General features: G+C 42.9%; 1 protein-coding gene across 1 annotated transcript in view; it reads right to left on the minus strand.

Annotated features, from left to right (window-relative positions):
* Positions 1-839: 839 nt before the first annotated feature.
* The window catches only part of LOC149070701 (uncharacterized), a 47,161-nt gene continuing 26,636 nt past the window's right edge, over positions 840-21,364 (minus strand). Inside the window, exon 2 of the mRNA XM_089248630.1 lies at positions 840-3,646. Coding sequence (XP_089104756.1) covers positions 3,114-3,646 — 533 coding nt within the window. The 3' untranslated portion in view covers positions 840-3,113. The remainder of the gene's footprint in view (positions 3,647-21,364) is intronic.

Raw genomic sequence — 21,364 nt, forward strand, 5'->3', positions numbered from 1 at the left:
GGTCCCTGGTTCTCTCCATATGAGTGAAGAGAACGGTCACCCATTGATCCATACTCCAATCTCTATACACCATGATAAACGAATTCTCCTGTCCGTAGAAGTGAGCGGGACGCAAACAGCAGGTCTTCTTGCAAACAACCCTCTCTCGCGAAGTCTTTTGGAAACAGTCACCCTTTATACACGGGTTCCTGTGGCTGCATACAAGTCACGAGAGAGCTGAGAAGCTGTAGCACTCCTGTTACGCCTCGGTATAATCGACAAATGGCGATTTTCTCTGGCCGTCGTGGCTCTTGGACGACCTTGCCCAGGCTGATCCGGTATCCTGGAACTGTTTCCATAAGTTACACACGACGCTGGGCATTAAATTGAACTGTCTACAAATCTGAACTTGAGATTGGCCTGCTTCTAGCCTCCCCAAAATTCGCCACCTCATTCCATCATCTAAACGTTGGTGGTTACTCATTTTTACTGTTACGATTTGAAATTAACCGATTGCTGCAAAATAACAGCAAGAAATTCGCCGAGGTGTGCTAGCGAACGAAATGTGTCTTAACTTACGCGCGCTTATAAAGCCTGTTTCTCTACTGGCTCCGCCTACACACACGTGTACGCTCCACGCTCACAGGTTAAAATACCAGAACCAGAATTTTAAGGGAATGCCTGACCCTTAAAACGGGCCATCTACCACCATACAGGCTGGGGCCCTTGCGTGCGTCCCCCCGGTGAATGATTAAAACATGTACTCTGGTGGACCAGTGGTAGGGCCCGCCCTGACCGTAGCAAAGCATAAATAGAGGTTAGAATTGTAAAAGAAACTAAAATATCTGATCACACATAACTTAAATAAAAATCAACACAATTTTATTACAACGCCTGTACAATTTTTTTTTAAAAAATGGAGGAAAAAATAACATCAGGACACATTTTCGTGTATATAATAATCAAATTCTCTATTTTTGTACATGAAAAAATCAACATCTTTGGCATTAACGAATAAAAACAGCCGATTCCAATCACGTGATCAAATTTTTATCGGAGATTTCAGGTTTTCGACACATAGATGGCGCTATTATTAAAAATTATTCAATTCGCATCTAAGAAGAAATTTGTACTTCAAAAAAAAAAAAAAATTTTTTTAATTTAAAAAAAAAAAAAAATAGAATTTAAATTTAATAACGTGACGAAATTTTTAGGTTTTCAACACATAGATGGCGCTGTAACTTTAACCAAAAGAAAAATTCGTTTAATACGAAATTTACATCTAAAACTAAAATTTGTACTTTAAAGTAAAAAGTTCACAAAATTTAAAAATGAAGTTTAAATAAATTTTAAAAAAAATCATCGTTAAAAATTTTTTTACACAAATTTTGAGATTTTTTTTAGTTGAACGATCCTACGCCAGGGGGTGCGCAACGTTCTCAGCCCGCGGGACATGATGACTCGTACTTTACGGGACATTTTCTCGCGATTTCGTCCGTCCCAACCTTTACATAAAAAATGTCCCGTTTTTAACCCCATATTTTCAACTTGAATCTCATTCTATCAAGAATAAGGATTTTCGAGACAATTTCCCCCCGCCTTTGACAACCAACCATCTTTTTTTTTTGGCAGCAATTGGCAATTCCATTCGCCGTCGACAATTTGGCAAGCTGTCGACAACTTATTTGGCTGTAATTAGCAATTTTCTGTCTGCTGACAATTTGACTGCAATTATAAAATTTACTTGCCGTTGGCAATTTTTTTTGCCATTTTAATCCAATGTCGATTGAATATACGTATGATATCCCGTACGGATCCCGTTTTCTCGTGTTTTTATGAAGGAGATATGGCCAACGTAAGCCAGGGGTTCTTGACCCTTTCGGCCACGACCCAAAATCAATAACAAGACCATCTTTGCGACCCACGTTAGGCTGGTTGTTCTTGGAAATAAAGAGTAAGCAATAAGCATTTATAATGGGTCGTAAAAATCCACTTTCAGTCCTATCTCTACAGCCCTGGCGAATCAAGTTTGGGTCGTGACCCATCGCTCGAGAACTCCAGGATCGTAAGTGGATTTGGACGATCCTTCTCGGAAGCCACCGCGACCCATGTTTAGGTCGCGACCCATTCGTTAAGAATCACTGGTACAGGCTTTTATCGTGTTGCGCGTATTGATTCACGGAAAACTCACCGGCAGCAGTTCAACACGAGTCAGTGAGCGAGTAAATGATACAGTGAGTGAGTGAAAGAGTGGTTGGTGAGTGAGTGACCTGGTGAATAACGTTTGCTCATTCGCTCTCTCACAGGCTCATTCTGCTCACTCACTGACTCATTTGCTCATTCACTGACTCATTTGTTCATTCGTGGCATCCCCGGATTCGCTCACTGATTTGCTCATTCACTGACTCATTTGTTCATTCGTGGCATCCCCGGATTCGCTCACTGATTTGCTCACTCACTCATTTGACATTTGCTCATTTTTTTTCACTCACTGACTCATTTGACATTTGCTCATTTTTTTCACTCACCGACTCATTTGGCATTTACTCATTCGCTCACTCACTGACTCATTTGGCATTTACTCATTTGACATTTGCTCATTTTTTTCTCTCACTGACTCATTTGACATTTGCTCATTTTTTTTCACTCACTGATTCATTTGGCATTTGCTCATTTTTTCGCTCACGTCGAACTGACTGTTGGTGAATTTTCCCAGCTATGATTTCGGTGAATATTGTGTGTGCATTGATACTTTCCTATCGGAACCCTGTTTTGCGGGCAGGATAGATCCTCTCGGCGGGTGGCCGCATTCGCATCGCGGGCCGGAGATCGCGCACCCCCCTGGCCTGTCCTACGCGATAGATTGATCCTACGCCATACATCCACACGTTAAAAACGACAATTTTTTTGTATATCTACAATTATACACAGTTATTAGTATCTCTCTCGAATGCGTATTTCGTATGTACAATGTGTATGTACACGGTAAAATTATTAGCACGTATTGACTTGAGTGTAATTTGGTCATCGTTATCGAATGGGGGAGGGTTACGACGACCCCCTCCCCCTCAAAAAAGAGAGGGGGGGCCACGGCTCTACACGTAGAAATTGCGGTCCTTCCCCTCAAACTCGTGTCAGAATATCGGCGGGTGTAGGTTCGGTATGACGGTCGTCGTGGCACCGCCGACGGGCGAGTGCTCGTTGCTCGGCGGGGTCGGCATCCCCGCCGTCGACTGGCACACGTACCACTCGCTCAGGTTCGTCGACTGCGGCGACTGGTGGTGGTGATGGTTGTGGTGATTATGTAGGTTCGTATGATGATTATGGTGGTGGTGGTGGTGATCGTGTCCGTTGGAAGTGCCGTTCGGCGGCCCGTCGGCGGAGCTGGCCGGGGGTTGAGGAGGCGTCGCCGGGTTCCCGGCGTCGCTGTCGTAACCCGAGCCGCTGGAGCTGGTGCCCGGCGTGGTGCCGGGAGGCGGCGGCGACTTGCCGTGGACCTTCATGTGCTTGCGCAGCGACGACGGGTGCGTGTAGGACTTGTCGCAGCCGCGGATCTTGCAGTTGTAGGGCTTGTCGCTGGTGTGGACGTGCGAATGCTTCTTGCGGTCGGAGCTGTTGGCGAACCTCCGGTCGCAACCTTCGTACTCGCATTTGAATGGTTTCTCGCCTGTGGAAGAAACATGAACGAAAATAATTACAACGGCTACCACACACATACAACCTCAGAAGCTTATAAGTAGAGCCCGGACTATATGCACTAAAAAAGTGGTAAAATATGCTCTAAAAATATGCACTTAAGAAAACAGATGTATTTCCAAAATGCAATTTACCTATTTCTTCGTGCATATGTATTTACAAAAAAATATCCCCTCATATAATATACCTATGGGCCTATACACCGCATATGCAAATAACTTCTACATATTTTTTAAATTCAGGCATTTTCGGTCCGTTGCAGCTGCTCAATCACGAAAATACAAATACAAAGGCCACAACAGGCGAAATGCCCAACGAGGTGGCTGAGAAAAAGATGCCCATAAAAATATGGATGTCATATACAGTCAAACCTCGTTAATGAGTCACTCTTGAGAGAGCAAAAATATGACTTAGTAAGCGGAGTGACTCGTTAAACGGAGTAAGCCATAGCTGTGCCAATTCCTGGCCGAGGACAATTGGGACTTCTAAAAAGTGATCCGGTAAGCAGAGTGACGTGTTAACCGGATGACGCACTAACGAGGTTTGACTGTATTATGAATAATAATTATTTGAAAAATTATAAAAAAAAAAAAAAATTAGTGAGCTTAAATAAACCTTCAAAAATATGCACTTATACTGGAAATTCTTTAGTTTTATGCATTTACACGCATTAATGCTGAAAATGGCCAAAATATGCAAATGCGTATAATCCGGACTTCGATAGTCCTAGAAGGAGGACCGTAACTAGAAATTTTGTGAGGGAGGCGATTTTATATACAATGGGATCTCCCGTTAACGGACACTTTTCCGGTCCCCCGTCCCGTGGAGAATAGGGACCTGGAAGAAAACATTCCACTCTCCCCCGTTAACGGACACTCTCGACAGCGCACACAATCGGGATAATTTTAATTTTTTCCCCCAAACTCGATTAACTTTTGGTCATGAAACCGGAAATTAAGATTATGTTTATTTAATCCAAAAGCGCATGTTGGTAAATGAATAAGCGCTTAAAGCAAAGGGGGGGGGGGTCTTCAACCCGTGGCTCTCCGGGCGCTTTGCTATGGCCCCGCCGACCATTTTCAGAAGATAGCCGCCCCGACTCAAGTACATATTTAAAGCGCAGGAGGTCTCATTCACATGATCTGTTCACGTGTTTTTCCTATAGGGCAGGGGTGGCCCACAACTGCCCCGTGAAGTGATTTCGTGCGGCCCGCGGCAAGGCTAAAAAAAGTACCGTGAAAAAATTAAATTTGTGATCATTATTTGAAGTATCGGGGGTTCCAGCAGCAGATTTCTCTTGATTGACAAACTCCTTATTTCTAGTGACGAAAATTAATTTAATAACAAACCTATTAATTCAATTAATAATGGAGCGGCTCATACACCGAAGTTGCACCGCTGATGCGGCCCGCGATGATACAGCTGATTATTATGTTGGCCCGTGAAAGAGGTTGGCCACCCCTGCAATAGGGGAATGAATTTTCATCTCCCCCCCCCCCCCCACCCGTTTCTACAGCTTATGAGAACGTCATGCTTCCCAAGCTAATGTCCACAGCTCCAAAAATAAATATGACTCAAATACTCAATTATAAGATTTAGGTAGCGTAGTGGTTAGACCAAGAGTGTTCCACCTTTACGAGAGTGCGAGGACACTTCATTGGTTTGATCACACATTATAAATTCATGTAAAGGGTACAAGTTTCATTTGGGGCAACTAAGATTTCCACCGCCCGGGGCAGTTGCCCCCCACCCCACCCGCCCCCTCTAGTATATGGCCTGAGTTCATTTGATCATTTTTGTCGCACCACGGTCATTTTCTGCACACGAGGGCTAATTAGACCGGGATCTACAATTTATTGCCGATTCCGAATGGCAGGCTCGTTTTTTTACTCATCGAGGAGTTGGTGCGCTAACCCCTCGATGGGGGACTCCATGCGGAAGCAATTTTTTCTGTGGTCATGTCGCCGTTTCTGTTGTATCTCTGTCAGGAAAGTTTTCTGACAAGGACGAACCGGGTATCGAACTCGCGACACCTCTAAACATCCTTTGGTACTTTAGGCGAGTATGTTATCGACCTGGGCTACCGCGCCCCATGTCCTCAGTATATGGAAAACTTCAAGGTCATACTTTGGATTTCAAGGTCATTTTCGAATTTTAAGGTCATACTTTTATGCTTTTTTTAAGGCCTTAAATGCTTGCATATTTTTTTAAGATTCTTTAGGTCATAAAAATCCGAGCCCTACCGATGGGTTTTATTTACAGTCATGCGGGTTACAGCAAGATCGGGGTTAGACGGGGGCAATGAAGGTTATAAGAGCCCGGAAGTTCAGGCAAAATGCCATAGATGGCTTTTTTTTATTGTCGCCGTTTTGCTAAAAATGCCTTTTTTTTAAGCCAAATTTTCTCTTGCCGTAACACTTTCAAGTTTATTAGTGGATTTTAAGAGGCCGTAATCTGTAAAAACTTGGATACTTTGAGCACTGAAAGAGAAAAATTGGTCTTTCAAAATTTTCCAAATTTCTGTATTAGTTAATCATCAGAAATTCCCCGTCCAGCCCCATTTAGACGCAAGTGAGTGATCTTGGGTTAGGTTGGTGTTGCCTGCCATGCATAAACTTTACTTTTTGACACACGGATGGCGTTAGGTTTGAATGATTTTGCTTCAGATGAACGCAGCCCGTGTTACAGAAGCTGAGGAAGACTAGAAATATTTTTGTTTCTCTCCACACGCTTTACATGATATGTCCCGCTCAGGACTGCGCTGTATGTATACAGTCGATCCCGTTTATAACGTTCCCACTTACAACGTTTTCCCGTTTAGTACGAGTTATTTTCGTGGTCTCAACTTTAACAAATTCTCATTAAGATTTAAAGTTTTTTTTCCCGCTTACGAAGTTTTTTCACGATGATTTTTTTGAAAAACGCTATAAGCGGGATCCGCTTTAAATCTATACACATGTATATAAAATTGATTTTCTCTGTGTGTGTGTTCTCTATACAAATCTACAATTTTAGATAGTCATCAAATTTTGCATATATATCAAATGGGACCCGACTTGAACGATAGGCTACTTTAAAAGTTCGTCACAGCAGAGCAAATGCCCGAAATGGGCAAAAAAACTCTCGGCAACAATGGTTTTGGGGCCTCAACAATCACTTTCGGAAAGTCTGGTTACCGTGGTTCCGCAGCAATGCATTTCAGGTGTGTATATCCCTTTACACATCTTTGGCAATGGTTTGTCACTTCTTTAATGCTGCCAGTATATATGTATAACATTTTATGCCTTTATAATGGTTTGCTACATTTTCAATCCTCCCAATAATGAGGCTTTTTGAATAGACGTCATAATCATCATCAGCATCGCTTTGAGAGTCAGGAAAAATATGATCACCATAGAAATCAGTGTTGAAATTGTCGATTTTACTGTAGGAATGCGGAAATTTGGTGGGGTTTCGCGCAACATCAATAATTTTAAAAATTGTATTTGATTCTGGATTTTTGAAATATTGAGTTCGCCTTAGAGATATACGAAGCCTAGGAGATTAAATAGGAAGTAATTAGCCCCGGACCTACTTTTGAGTTGGATATCCAGGCAATAACATTGATTTCAACTTTTTATTTACATCTTCTCAAGCATGAAAATTAATGTCTCCGTATTGTCTTTTGATATTCAACTGCATAAATCCATCTAGTTTAGCATGTTTTATAAAACTAATTATAAAAGTACATCGAAGAAATTCCACAGCTTTAACTAAGCATTTTTGGAAGCTAAAACAGGCAGATGGATAACTTGAAGGTCAAGTAGGGGGGAATCGAAATACCTGTCAAACCAGATGCGACCCGGGCTCTGTCCCTTCCGGATACTTAAGTTTCTTTAAATTTAGATTTGTTTGTTTCATGAGTCGCGCAGGAAGTCGCAATATTGGTTGGCTTGGACACGGTTCGTAGGTCCCTCAAAGAAAGAGCGACATATCACGTGATCAAAAAATCCTCATTGAAGAAAACCCAGGCAGCGCCGGGTATTATAGCCAGTATATATAAATAGCTGACCGATGACTGTCCCAATAGGTCAGGAATTGACGTCATGGCTCACATGAAGCGGGGTAGTAGCAGACGGTGGGGCATGGCCCCCGCAAGGGGTGGACCCGGGGTGATTTTAATAATTTGTTTTTTCACACTATAAATTCATCATAAAGGGGCCCCGTGAACAGTGCCGTCTTAACGCATGGGCCCTACCCGGGCATTTCAATAGAAGAAGGGGGGCCTCACAAAAATGAGATCCGGTTGAAATTTTCTAGGATTTACCAGGTAGGGCCTCCGAAAAGCCACTTGGTCCGGGGGCCCATGATACTCTTGAGACGGCCCTGCCCGTGAAAGTTTGGTAGGGGCCCCGCTTCAGGATGTGGGGGGAGGGGTCTGTTGTTTTGATTTCATTTTTTGTAGTGCAAAAAAACCATGGCTATTTATGAAACATCCGTATTTAGTATTCGGTTAAATTGACCAAAGTGGCCCTCGGGGGGGGGGGGAGAGGTTTGACAGATGTGACCACATACAGGGCCCCACGCTTGAAGAAGTCCCGTCAAAGAAACCCACTCGTAATGCAGAATTAATGGAAATACCGAATCGTTCCATAACTAACGGAAATGCATATTATTCCATAATCAATTGCAATCCAAAATAGAAGAAATCATTTCAGAATTAACGGAAAGGGGCCGTTCAAGTATTACGTCAGCAAATTTTCAGCCATTTTGGACCCCCCATGCCTCCGTCAGCAAAATTTCGTCACTTCTGCACCCTACCTCATATTGGTGGGATCAGAGACGCAAGCGAGGGAAGGGGGCACGGGAGGGGGGGGGGGCTCGTGTACACCCTGCCCCCCCCCCCCCCCCCGACGATCAAAATTTGTTTAATGAAAAATATATACAAAATACCCAAGGAAAATACCTTTATATATCATTTTAATCAATTTCAGTGCTACACTGCTGGCCACCGTAAATGCAACACCCTGAAGGAAGCATGCAAATAATATGAAATTTACAACATGCATTAGCGGAGGTGAGATATGCAAATGATTAGAATTTCAGCGCAGACGTACATCACGCGCGCCTGTGGCGCCACTTCAAAGCGCTATTTAAGGCTTGGAGATTTCGACGATTTGAAGTACGGAAATTGTGTTTTTCTTGTGGTTTTTTCAAAAAAACGATCAATTATGCCTCGCAGAAAACAGCGATCATCTTTTGATCAAGTATCCGAGTTCAACAAAGGAGGGATAGTGGCCTACCGAGATTGTGGATTATCTTTCAGGGAAATCGGTAGTCGTGCTGGACGAAACCAAACAACTGTAATGCGGATATGTGATCGTTGGATGCAGGAGGGTACGACGAACCGACGTGTTCGATCGCATCCACCTCAGTGCACCACTTCACGTGATGACAGGCTTATTGTGCGTATGGAAGTGACGGATCGCTCAGCCACATCACGAACCATAGCACAGCACATTCAGTCTGTACCGCATAATCCAGTGTCTGCGCGTACCATTCGACGCCGTTTACAGCAGAGTGGTCTGTCCGCAAGACGTCCATTGCTTCTTCTACCCTTGACGTAGAACCACAGACGTCTCCGCCACCAATGGTGCGATGAAAGAAGGATGTGGACGGCACAATGGAATGAAATTGTCTTTACTGACGAGTCACGCTTCTGTCTGCAACACCACGATGGTCGGATTCAAGTCTGTAGACACCGTGGAGAGAGGTTGCTGAACAGCTGCGTTATGCACCGCTACACTGGTCCTGCACCGGGTATTATGGTATTGGGCGGTATTGGATATCACTCTCGCACTCCTCTAGTACGCATTGCCGGTACTTTAGAAAGCCAGCGCTACATCTCCGAGGTGTTGGAGCCAGTTGTCCTTCCTTACCTTCAGGGCTTGCCCACAGCCATATTTCAACAGGATAATGCGCGACCACACGTGGCAGGCATTGTCCAAAGGTTCTTCGTCAATCGCCAGATTGAATTGCTTCCCTGGCCAGCTCGCTCTCCGGATCTTTCGCCGATAGAAAACATGTGGTCCATGGTTGATCAACGATTGACCCAGATTACATCCCCAGCTGCCACACCAGATCAACTTTGGCAACGCGTGGAAGCTGCTTGGTCTGCTGTACCCCAAGAACACATCCAAAGTCTCTTTGAATCATTGCCGAGGCGTGTGGCAGCGGTGATCTCCAACAATGGCGGCTACTCTGGCTACTGATTTTGGCAGGAACCACACTGCACAGAAGTCTATAAATTTAATCATTTGATGCTTGGTCAACATGTTATCTACAAAATAAATATTGTTGCGATATCTCTTGTCTTTCTTGGTGTTGCAATTTGGGTGGCCAGCAGTGTATTTGAAAGCCAAGAACTCAAAATTTATTTTTAAGAAGTTCATTGCGACTCACCCTCATATGGTATACCCTTGGCCCGCGGACCGAATGTGGCCCTCGGGGTTATCTGATGTGGCACGTCACCTCAAACCTAATTTTGTAAAAATGAACTAAGCGCGGCACATTTTTACAGATCGCTCAAGTGACCCGTGGCACGATTCCAGAGCTCTTGAGCGGCCCGTGGCTCATTTTCAGTTCACTCAAGTACACCCCGTGGTGCATTCACAGATCACTTAAGTGACCCGCGACGCAGTTCCAGAACACGAGCGATCCGTGGCACATTTAGAGGTTCCCTTTGAGTGACACGTGGCACAGTTTTAGGGCACTTAAGCGGGCCCCCCCGCCAGTGCGGTTCTACATCACTGAAGTTACTCGCGGCGCATTCTCACATTACTTAAAGTGATCCGCGACACACTTGTGGATCACTTGGATCCGCAAAACATTTAGAGATCACCAAAGTGGCTCTGTAGGCGCCCTACATCTGTACGGGACTTATCAATAGGGTCAGGGATAATGTTAGTTCAGGTGGCCACAAAGTAGCGAAAGTTTTATCTCGTTTTTTGGAGCACCGAGTACAAGATGATGCCATAAGCATCATCCACACCCCCTTCTCCTCCCCTCGTCACCGAAAGTGAGCAAATCGGAACCCTCCTCCTCCCTCGACCGATGCTGGCGTAATACTTGAATGACCCCAAATGCAAAAAAATTATTCCATAATCAATTGTAATGCGGAATTTCAACGGAAATACGGATTATTCCATAATCAGTTGCAAACCAAAAATAGAAAAAATAATTTTACAATTAATGGAAATGCAAAATTATCTCGGAATCGATTGTAAACCGGAATTATTCCAGAAACCAGCGGAAAAAAAAAGGCAAATAAAATAATGCTTTTATTTGCCTTTTTTTTCCGCCGATTCCATCCGAGATTACAGCACGCAAAGTCTATTATACAGTGGATCCCGCTCATAACGTACCCACCTGGAACGTTTTCCGCTTAGTACGACTTATTTTCGCGTGGTCTCTCCCAACTTTTACTAATACTTATCGAGAATTCCCGTTTAAAGCGCTTTTCCCGCTTACAACGTTTCTTGAAAAAATGTATAAGCTCTCAAAATCACGTGACATTGAAAAAAAAGCCACATTCACATTTCAGAATAACCACAAACACACATCCGTGGGTTCTTTTGTCAACCCCCCCCCCCTCCAAGCGATTTCACATGATTTTTATGCAGGACCCCCTGGGGGGGGGAGGCATCCCTCTTTTCAACTTTAAAAGTGACGGTGGGGGGGGGGGGACTATATACCACCCACACCGTGGGAACGGAAGGGCGATCTAAAAAGAGGGGGGGGGGATTATCGAAAATTGTGGCTTTTTCGACAACGGGGTAGGCTTAATGACTTCGAAAAAAGCCATTAAAATAAATGAAAAAGGGCCTTACGACACGAGCCCGGTCACAAAAAAAAAAAGACTTCTTTCCACTCTCCCGGAAAAATCAATGTCCTCCCCACTTTTTTTGTTGTGATAGGTGGCAACGATTGATGATGGGACGGGGCTTTGTCCGTTTGTCCGTTCTGTGGGAAAAGTGTCAACAGTGAATGGGACGAGTTGGGCAATTAAAACGCAATGGGCTCTTCTTCCTCCTGAGGGAACAATTGCCTGCCATTGGGGGGGGGGGGGAAGAATGCGGGTCCGCCCTCTTCCCAGGACCATGGGAACTCCGGAGGAACACCCAAGAGAATGGAAAAGGGAAGGGTCCCTTTAACTCGATTGTGGGGATGCTGTAGATTTACGCGATGGATTTTGGTATCTCAAAGACATGATCGTTTTAATATTGGATGTATGTGATGAGACGGGCCCTCAGCTGCGGGGGTTTATTAAATTCATACCGGGCAGAGGGTTTGGAAGTTACAGGCCGGTAAGGACAGCTCGCGGGGCTTACGACGTACGGTGCTCAACACATGGCCCACGGACCAGATGTGGCCTGATATCTCAAACCTGATTTTCACAAAAATGAACTGAGTGGTACATTTTCAGATAACTTAAGAGACGCGGTGCAATTTCACAGATAATTTGTATTACCCGCGGCACAGTTCCACATCACTTAAAGCAGGGATTCTTAACCCATGGGTAGCAACTCAAACTTGGGTAGCCGGTTCTCCCAAGACCATTGATCGTACTCTAAATCCACTAACCACCAAGCTATGGGGGGTCCCGACTCAAACGTGATTCCAAGAGTCGTAGAAATCCACTAAAAACCAGGGATTCTTGAGCTATATGGATCACGACCCAATCTTCATTCGTTGGGGCTTCCGAGTTAGGCCGTACAAATCTACTAAGCTTGGCTTCTTCGAGAAGGCGAGGGGGGGGGGTAAGCTTAATGACTTCGAAAAAAGCCATTAAAATAAATGAAAATCCTGAGCAATGGGTCACTAACCACATTAGCAGGGGCTTCCGAGATGGGCCGCACAAATTCACTGACAGCCAGGGATTCTTGAGATTATGGATCACGACCCAAACTTGATTCTCGGGGGGGGGGGGGTTGCCGAGACGAGTCGTAAAAATCCACTTGCAGTCCTGTTATAAATGCACTTATCGCGTCACTATTTTCACTATATAATTTCGAAAAGCAAAGTCACGTGAGTCGCGAAGCTGATCTTGTTGCAGATTTTGGATAGCGGCTGAAAAAGGGTTAAGAACCCCCCTGACTTTTTTCAAAGAATCCGCTGCGCATTTACAACATCTAGGTGATTCGCCGCACGATTATGGGTCACGGATCACTCAAGCGACCTGCGAGCAGTTTCGGATCACTTCAATGGCCCTCACCGCAGTTAAAAACCCGAGGGTCGCACAGGCCCTAAAGCGCTATATTTTTGGATTCGACGGTCGCGGAGGAAAAAAAATGAAGCAAAAGAAGGGTTTTTTTGGCGATCGACCTGTCGGCGGCTGTTGATGCAATGGACCGACCCACAACACCTGAAAACGATGGACCTACCCGCTGGACAATGATTTTTAAGCCCATAGATTCATCTTCCCTTCCCCCCAGTCACCAGACTTAGAATTCCAGGAAGCCATAAACATTATACACAGTATTAAGAGGAGGGGGAGGGGGGTGTCAGAAGCAAAGGGATGCAAGTGACAAAATTGGAAGGGAAAAAAATGAGGGCCAAAAAAGGCCCACTAGGAAGACGGGCAGGCCTGTGTGACCCAATAGCTATTTCCGTTAATTTTTGAACATTTTAATATTTTAGAGCAGCGGTTCTCAACCTTTTTTGACTCGCGGGGCCCTTTTCAGCATATAATTTCTATGGCGGAGCACTGTTCGACTCGAGGAGCCCCCCCCCCCCCCCATTTTTTTTTTGTACATAATTTTTATAGCAGAGAACCTCTTGTAGACACACCTCTTATATACTTATCTCTATCAAATCCACTGATCCATTTTATTTTTCTCGAGTCTCAGCGGAACCCCTGGAAGGTGCCCCCAAGGGCTCCGCGGAGCACCGGTTGAGAAATCGCTGTTTCTTAGAGAGAGCGTGGTATATTATCTTTATGTGATAGAGAACATAGACTTACAACACAAAGAATTGGTGGGTGGAGAAACCATTGATCTATTCATACTCTTATTGTTACGGTCGCACCCGGTTATAATGAACACGGATATTACGAGTTGTCACTCTTATAACGAAGTTTTTCCCGTTAATTTCGTATTATTGCTTATCTGTATTACGTTGACTGCTTATATAACGAACATCAATATCAGCTACGCCTAAAACGAATTTTCAAACAAGGATTTCCGAGAATTTTTTTGTATTCTTATCTCAGGCCGGGATTACACTATAAAAGTTTGATAAAAGTCCTTTCATAAAACTTGAAAAACGCTACCAAAAATACCATCGGTTGCATTTTTTTAGAATGTAACCAATAATCTTATCGGTGGCACTTTTCAAATTTTATAAAAGTACTTTTATTAAACCTTTATAGTGTAAAATCCCGGCCCAAGTCGTCTTATCTCAAAATTTACTTTTCTAAAATGCTTAGTTGCATCTGAAAAACTTAATCTCTTCTTACCCACCCCCCTTCTTTTGTGGAAGACATTCTATTGGTTTTTTTTTAACTGTTCTGCATTGAGTGCTATCTTACGCTTGAAGTAAGTCTTACAAGAGAAAGATGAGAAAGGTTATACTCTCCAAACGCCTTTGGCATCACTGGCGTCAGAGCCGGGGTGCTCCGAGTGCTCCCCTCACAGTATTTTTTTTATCCCGCGTCAGAGCAGCCCAGAATTGATTCAGTTTCTTACGTAAAACTCGATTCGAGCACCCCCACAGGTCTCAGGCCGGGATTTCACTATAAAAGTTTCATAAAGGTTCATTTATAAAAAAAACTTGGAAAAGTTCACCAATAAGGTTATCGGTTACATTCGAGCAAATGCAAAAGATGCCCTTATTGGTTTCCTTTTTCAAGTTTTATAACTAGGGACTTTTATAATGTAATCAAACTACAAAAGTTTGATAAAAGTTCGTATACAAAACTTGAAAAAGGCAACCTATTAAATCATCAGTTGCATTTCCTCGATTATAACCGATATGCTTATTGGTTGGATTTTTTTTCAAATTTTATATAAGACGTTGGTTGGGGTGGCGTTATCGCGAGCTAGTAAATTTTCAGAATGTCCAAGAGCAAAGCGCTCTCTATAGCTTTCAAAATTGAAGTGTTCTTAAAACAATGAACAAAAAGTTCATTGTCCTCGTTTTTGAAGAGCCAAGAGGAATTGGAGAAATTCCAATTGAGCCTTGAAGAGCCTTACAGAGGTCTACAAAGAGAAGAATCCGATAGTGATCTGAACGCGTTTAAGGCCGGCATTACACTGTAAAAGTTTGATAAAAGTTCGTTTATAAAACTTGAAAAAGACAACCAATAGGCGGCTGAGTTGAGTTCGCTCGAATGTAACACATGTGCTTGTTCGTTACATTTTTCAAATTTTACAAGAGAATTTTCTTTATCAAACATTTTTATACCGTCCTAAGAAGTGATTCAGAGATGGAGCTCACTCTGATACGGAGGCAGCTCTTGCATTGTTCGAAAGAAGGTGAGAGGGAAACACTGCGTATGTTGCACTCTGACCAGGACGCAACTAAAAGAGAAGACTTCACATTCGACATGATTATTAGAAAAATACAGGGCGGGCAAAAAGTCCGTAGAAACTTTAAAAATGAATTAAAACCGAAATAAAAAAAATGGTTTGCAAGGTTAGCATTGCTAGGTTACGGGAATTCTTTACGACGGGCGAAAAAAAAATAAGAAACAGCCGATAGGTGGCGCTGGTACGAGCGACTTCGGTGGAAATGCGCAAATGAGACGGCTGTAAGAACTTGCGCTCCTAATCACAACCAGTTCACCGTTGTAAACCGTGTATGCGGACCTGCTGCACTCTTCCGTTGCTGGATTTGTGACTCGCCTGCAATGCGTTATTCCCCTGTGGTGGTGGGTCACGTGGAACCCATAATGCTGTAATAAACGATTTGGAAGCATTCTGTTCGTTATTTGCGCATCTTTTCTTTGGCTTGTGTACGTCAGCGCCACCTATCGGCCGTGTTTTGAGGCGCCCCCCCCCCGTCTTCATGACCTAGCGATGGTCACCCTGCAAACCGTTTTTTATTTCGGTTATTTTTCAAGTTTTTATGAAATTTTAAAAGTCTCTACGGACTTTTTGCCCACCCTGTATGTTTTTAACACAAAACATTCAACGTCCGAATTCATAACAAGGAAAAGTATAAACTGCGGTTGAATTCCGGTTAACCGTCACCGTCAGGACCAGGGCTCTGACGGATACCCGAATAGACGCATAACAGAATTCTCTTAATACAGATGTCCACAGTAACGTGATTTCACTGAGGGCGTGGGACAAAAATGAAAATATAGTTCTTTAAAAGTGAAGTGTCGAGCTCGACGGGATTGGACAGCAATCGAAGGAACCAGGTCGTCTTCGGCAACAAATCGAGATTCATGATGACAAGCGTGTACGAGTGTAGAGGCTCCGTGGCGAACGCCTCAATCCTGCCTTCATTATACAGCGGCACACCGCTTGCACAGTTGGTGTGATGGCATGTGATGCCGTCGCATGCACACATTGTACTTGATTTTACACACACGCATAAAACGATCAATATAAACTTCAATATAAGGTCAGCCCAGGCAGTGGCGACACTGAATAATGGCGTCCCTTATGTTGTACCGCTTCCAAAACTCTGACAGTCATGGCATCAGATAAAAACAAGCCTTCGATAAAAGCTATTCTGTAACGTCGCTTTGTTTTCAATTATGCCCTAGTCCAGCGGTTCTCAACCATTTTTGACCCACGGAGCCCTTTCCAGTATATAATTTCTATGGTGGAGCCCCACAGGCCTATTTTTATTCATTCATCAAAGTTAGACTTATTTTTATTATTCAAAAATAGTAGTAATTTCTTTTTCAAAAATTTACTGGTATTTGGTTATTTTCCTCCAGCGGCTGTGGAGCCCCTGACCAAAAAAAAAAAATAACAGCCGATAGGTGACGCTGACGTACACAAGTCAAAGAAAACACGCGCAAATAAAGAACAGAATGCCTCCAAATCGCTTATTACAGCGGTGTATGTATTCCACGTGACCATCACCACAGGGGATGACACATCGCAGTGGAGTCACAAATCCAGCAGCGGCAGCAGGTGTATAACGGTGAACTGGTTGTGGATTAGGAGCGCGCGAGTTCTTACAGCCGTCTCATTTGCATATTTCCACCGAAGTCGCTCGTACCAGCACCACCTATCGGCTGCTTTTTTGTTTGTTTTACCGTGTATTAAAAAAAATCCCGTGACCTAGCGATACTAAATCCCCCCTACACACACAAACCGTTTTTTTACTTCGGTTATATTTCTCCGGTTTAAGGTTAAAGTTTCTATGGACTTTTTGCCCACCCTGTATGTGTGATCATCTCACGTATTACCAAGAAATCTTTACGACCTGTCCAGGGAATTTCTTAGTAGACATCCATGCCCGAACCGGGATTCGAACCCAGACCTGCGCAGTCAAAAGCTAGCTCCCTAACCAATGGACTGCCAGGCGACAATTATGAGTCGCGGGGGGGGGGGGGGGGGGAGCCGATGGAACAAAACGCTTGGGAAACTGGTTTAGACCCCAGCGGCTTTTTTCCTAGTCGCGAGCACTGCCTTTACCAGTCATCAGAAGAGCACCCGTAAAGCAAGTTCGGCATGAAAAATCAGGATGATTTTAATCCTCGAATGCAATTTGTACAAGGTGTTTACCGGACCTTGGTTAAGTGCTCGCGAGCACAAAATCGGACGCGGGCATAGAGCACCGCGGTGCTCGCGAGGAACGGGTTGAAGACAGGGCCGTCTTAAGAACCTCGTGGGGGGGGGGTTCCCCGGTCCAAGTGACTTTTCTGAGGCCCCACCTGGAAAATTCTCGTCGGTAAAATTGCCAATCGTAGCTAAAAATTACCAATGAGTGGGAAACGAAAGGGGCAACTGAAAAGATATCGAACACGAGATGAAAACTTATAAATTATAGCCATAAATTATCATATTACCAACTATTAAGTACGAGAATTATCTTCACTCCATTGAGAAGATTGCAAATTCAGATAAGCTCCGTTGAAAAAAAAACGGAACAATTTTCGTAAAAGTCGGAACGGCCAAAAAAAAAAATCACGTGAAAACACAAGATCCTCCCGTAAAACGCGGGACATGCGGTCACACGCCACTCGTGCTTCAAATTAGTGGCCCCCGTCGAATTACTGTATTTCAGACATTCTAGAAACCTTGTGCACAAAATCCGATAATACGTATCATCTTTTTATTGTCGTGTGGAAAGTGGACGTTACAATAGGTAGGGTTTTTCTACGAACAAGGATCACACAGCAGGCTACTCTCTCCTACCAACTGATAAGAAGAGAACATTCCATTCATTTTCTAAACGTGTCCACAGCAAACACAGACTGATAAGAAAATCCATCCATTCACAAGAAGTGTTATTTACATTGTGTTTGAAGAATTCAGACAGAGTTCAAAAACAGGTAAGCTGTTTATCTACTGAATCTGCGGTACAAAAAAAAAAAATCCAACTCCTCCCCCCATTCATACACAAAAAACAGTCCACCCCACTCTATACTTTCAACATACTTCCAATCACAAATTCGGGTGACCCGTTTTGTTACTTTCCCCCACGGCTGCAACCGATACAGTAAAGTATTACTTTAAATGCGAGATACCCTCGCATTTAAAGGAAGGCTTCTGGAATATATAAAAACTTGTACTATAAAAGAAATCGCTTCAAAATTAAGCTTGCCATATATACACCCCAAAGCAGAATGTTTAGCACTGTTCAGCGACGAGCCTTCATCTGACTGGAAATGTTCTGCGGTAAAAATCCCCAAACATGTAATAGCGTTTTTTTGCACTTTTTCTTGAAATTCTTCCAAATTGTTCTGCAGTAGCGCTAATTGTTCTGCGACGTGTGTCGCAGATTTTGGCACATTCTGCTTTGGGGTGTATATACACAACTACTACTATACATAGGCGTATGCAGAATTTTTATCTTGGGAGGGAGGGGGGGGGGTTTCACACGTTTTTCCTGCAAAATAACACTAATCTCGGCTAGATGGGAGGGGCTAGAACCCCAAACACCCCCCCCCACATTGCGTACGCCAATGCTACTATACATTTACTGAATTTTTTGTTCAGCGACGGTGGCAACGCAAAGTCATTTTTTGATTTAATGGGGGAAGATAGAAGACAGGAGTGCCTGAAAAGTTTTATTTTTATAATTAAATATATTTTTTTCAGCGTGTATAAATATTATTCACGCGAGGATATTTTTCAGCATTATAATTAATCTATCGAAGTTCTTTAAAGCCGTACTTCAGTTCATAAGGGAACTACCAAAATCACATTGGAATAAAAATGTATTGCGAGATTCATTGAAAGACTGGTTATTTGTGGAGATGAAGATAGATTACAAGGAAGAAAATTCATCTCTACCCCCACGGGGACTCGAACCCCGGACGAGTGCTCTACCATCTAAAAGTCATGTGGAAGCAGATACAGAATATTCTAATTTTTTCCTTGTAATCTTCACACACACATACACTCCTCCACAAATAACCAGTCTTTCAATGAATCTTGTATTAGCAAGTGGAGAGGACATTTCTATCGTTTTTGTCGCACCATGGTCATTTTCTGCGCACGAGGGCTAATTAGACTGGGACCTACAATTTATTGCCGATTCCGAACGGCAGGCTTGTTTTTTATACTCGTCCAGGGGTTGGTGCGCTGACCCCTCGATGGGGGGACTACCTGCGGTAGCAATTTTTTCTGTGGTCATGTCACCGTTTCTGTTGTACCCCTGTGTCAGGAAAGTTTTCTGACAAGGACGAACCGGGTATCGAACTCGCGACACCTCTGCACATCCTTTGGTACTTTAAGCGAGTATCTTATCGTTGTGGGCTACCACGCCCAGGACATTTCTATGTATAAAAATGTATTATTGTATTGTAAATGTATTATTGTCCTTAATTGCCTATTTTGATAGATGTGGGTTGGTTATTACTAGAGCCCGGATTATATGCATTAAAAAAGTGGCAAAATATGCTCTAAAAATATCCAAATATGGACTTATAAATGCAAAAATGTGCACTCAAGCACTTAAGATGCCAAAATATGCGCTGAAAAGCCCAAAATATCATTAAACCCCCTCAAGTCCGCGGCCCGGTTTTATTCATTTTTGTGAGTCGAAGGCTCAAGTCAAACACGCGACCAACGGAAAATGAATGAGAAAAATTGAAACGGCTAATTACTCGCGGCCCAGTAGTTAAGAAACACTGCCCTAGACTATCTACTAAAAATCTTGAAAAAATGAGAAAATATGCATTAAAAAAACTACCATGCAAAAAAAAACAAAAACAGATGTGCACAGAAAATGCATTTTTTTCTATTTCTTCGTGCATATGTATTTACAAAAAAAATATCCCCTCATAAATATATACCGCATATGCAAATAACTTTCGGGCATTTTTTTAATTTTCGGTCCGTTGTAGCTGCGCAATAACGAAAATACCAGCAACAAAAGAATTTCGACACTATTTCTAAAAAAAAAATGTAACACTTTGACATATCTCTAGAAATAGCCCCTTTACAATAAAACACTCAGCATTCGTAAAAATACTTAATAAATATGTATTAATTCACCTGCGAGGAAAAAAACCGATGTTATGAAAGTATTATGAACAATATTTATTTGGAAAATTATAAAAAGAAATTGAGTGGGCTTAAATGAACCTTCAAAAATATGCACTTATACTGCAAATTCTTTGATTTTATGCATTTATATGCATTAATGCTAAAAAAGGCCAAAATATGCAAATGCTTTTGCATATAATCCGGTCTCTAGTTATTACTTTGCTTCATTTATTTTTTTTTATAAACATATAATTTTCGGATAATATAATTATATCATCGAGAAATATACAATGAAATCTCCATATTCATCCTCTGCGGAAAAAACATGTGGAAAAACAAAAATATTGTTTCAGAGAGATTATCGTTATATCGAGAGGCAGAGAGTATATTCATTTTCAAACAAGACTCGAAAAAACACAGTTGTAGAGGGATATATCGTTGTAGCGAGCTTTCACTGTATGAGTAGATCTCTGTTTGAATCCAATCATAGGCGTACGCAGAATTTTCTCCGGGAGGGGGTGTTTTTTCCCTTCTGAGGTGGGGGGTTTACGTTACTTCCTGCAAAATAACACTACAATCTTGGCTCGGGGTGAGGGGGTTAGAACTCCAAAAAAATCCTCTCTGCGTACGCCAATGAATCCAATCAAACGGTCACTAATGTTTCAAAAACTTTTGTCGGCAAACGAACTTCCATCGCTTAACTTTCGTTACTTACACTGTCCCGTTTTTTAGTACACATAGCACGAAATTGCATAGTTTTCTTTCAAGGAAAAACACCCCTTGACGTCATCGTAATAAATTTTCAAGTCAAAGAAACATTTTTCACTTACAACCGGCGCCATCGCGAGCAGAAAATACGATCATCCGATGCTTATATAAGGAGTCGGTCTCCCCTATCCGTATCTTCCTCCGAATATTCGGAGAAATACGATCCTTGTTTTCGACGGGGGAAACGTCGATAGTACAAAAAAATTCCCTTCCATACTGATACTAGTGAAAATACCCGGCACTTCTTTCTTCAATTACCGAGA

The sequence above is a fragment of the Pholcus phalangioides genome, unplaced genomic scaffold (genome assembly GCF_987345545.1).
Source record: "Pholcus phalangioides strain wild (caught in Gottingen) unplaced genomic scaffold, Ppha-v1.0 ptg000020l_1, whole genome shotgun sequence".
In the NCBI taxonomy this organism is placed as follows: Eukaryota; Metazoa; Arthropoda; class Arachnida; order Araneae; family Pholcidae; genus Pholcus; species Pholcus phalangioides.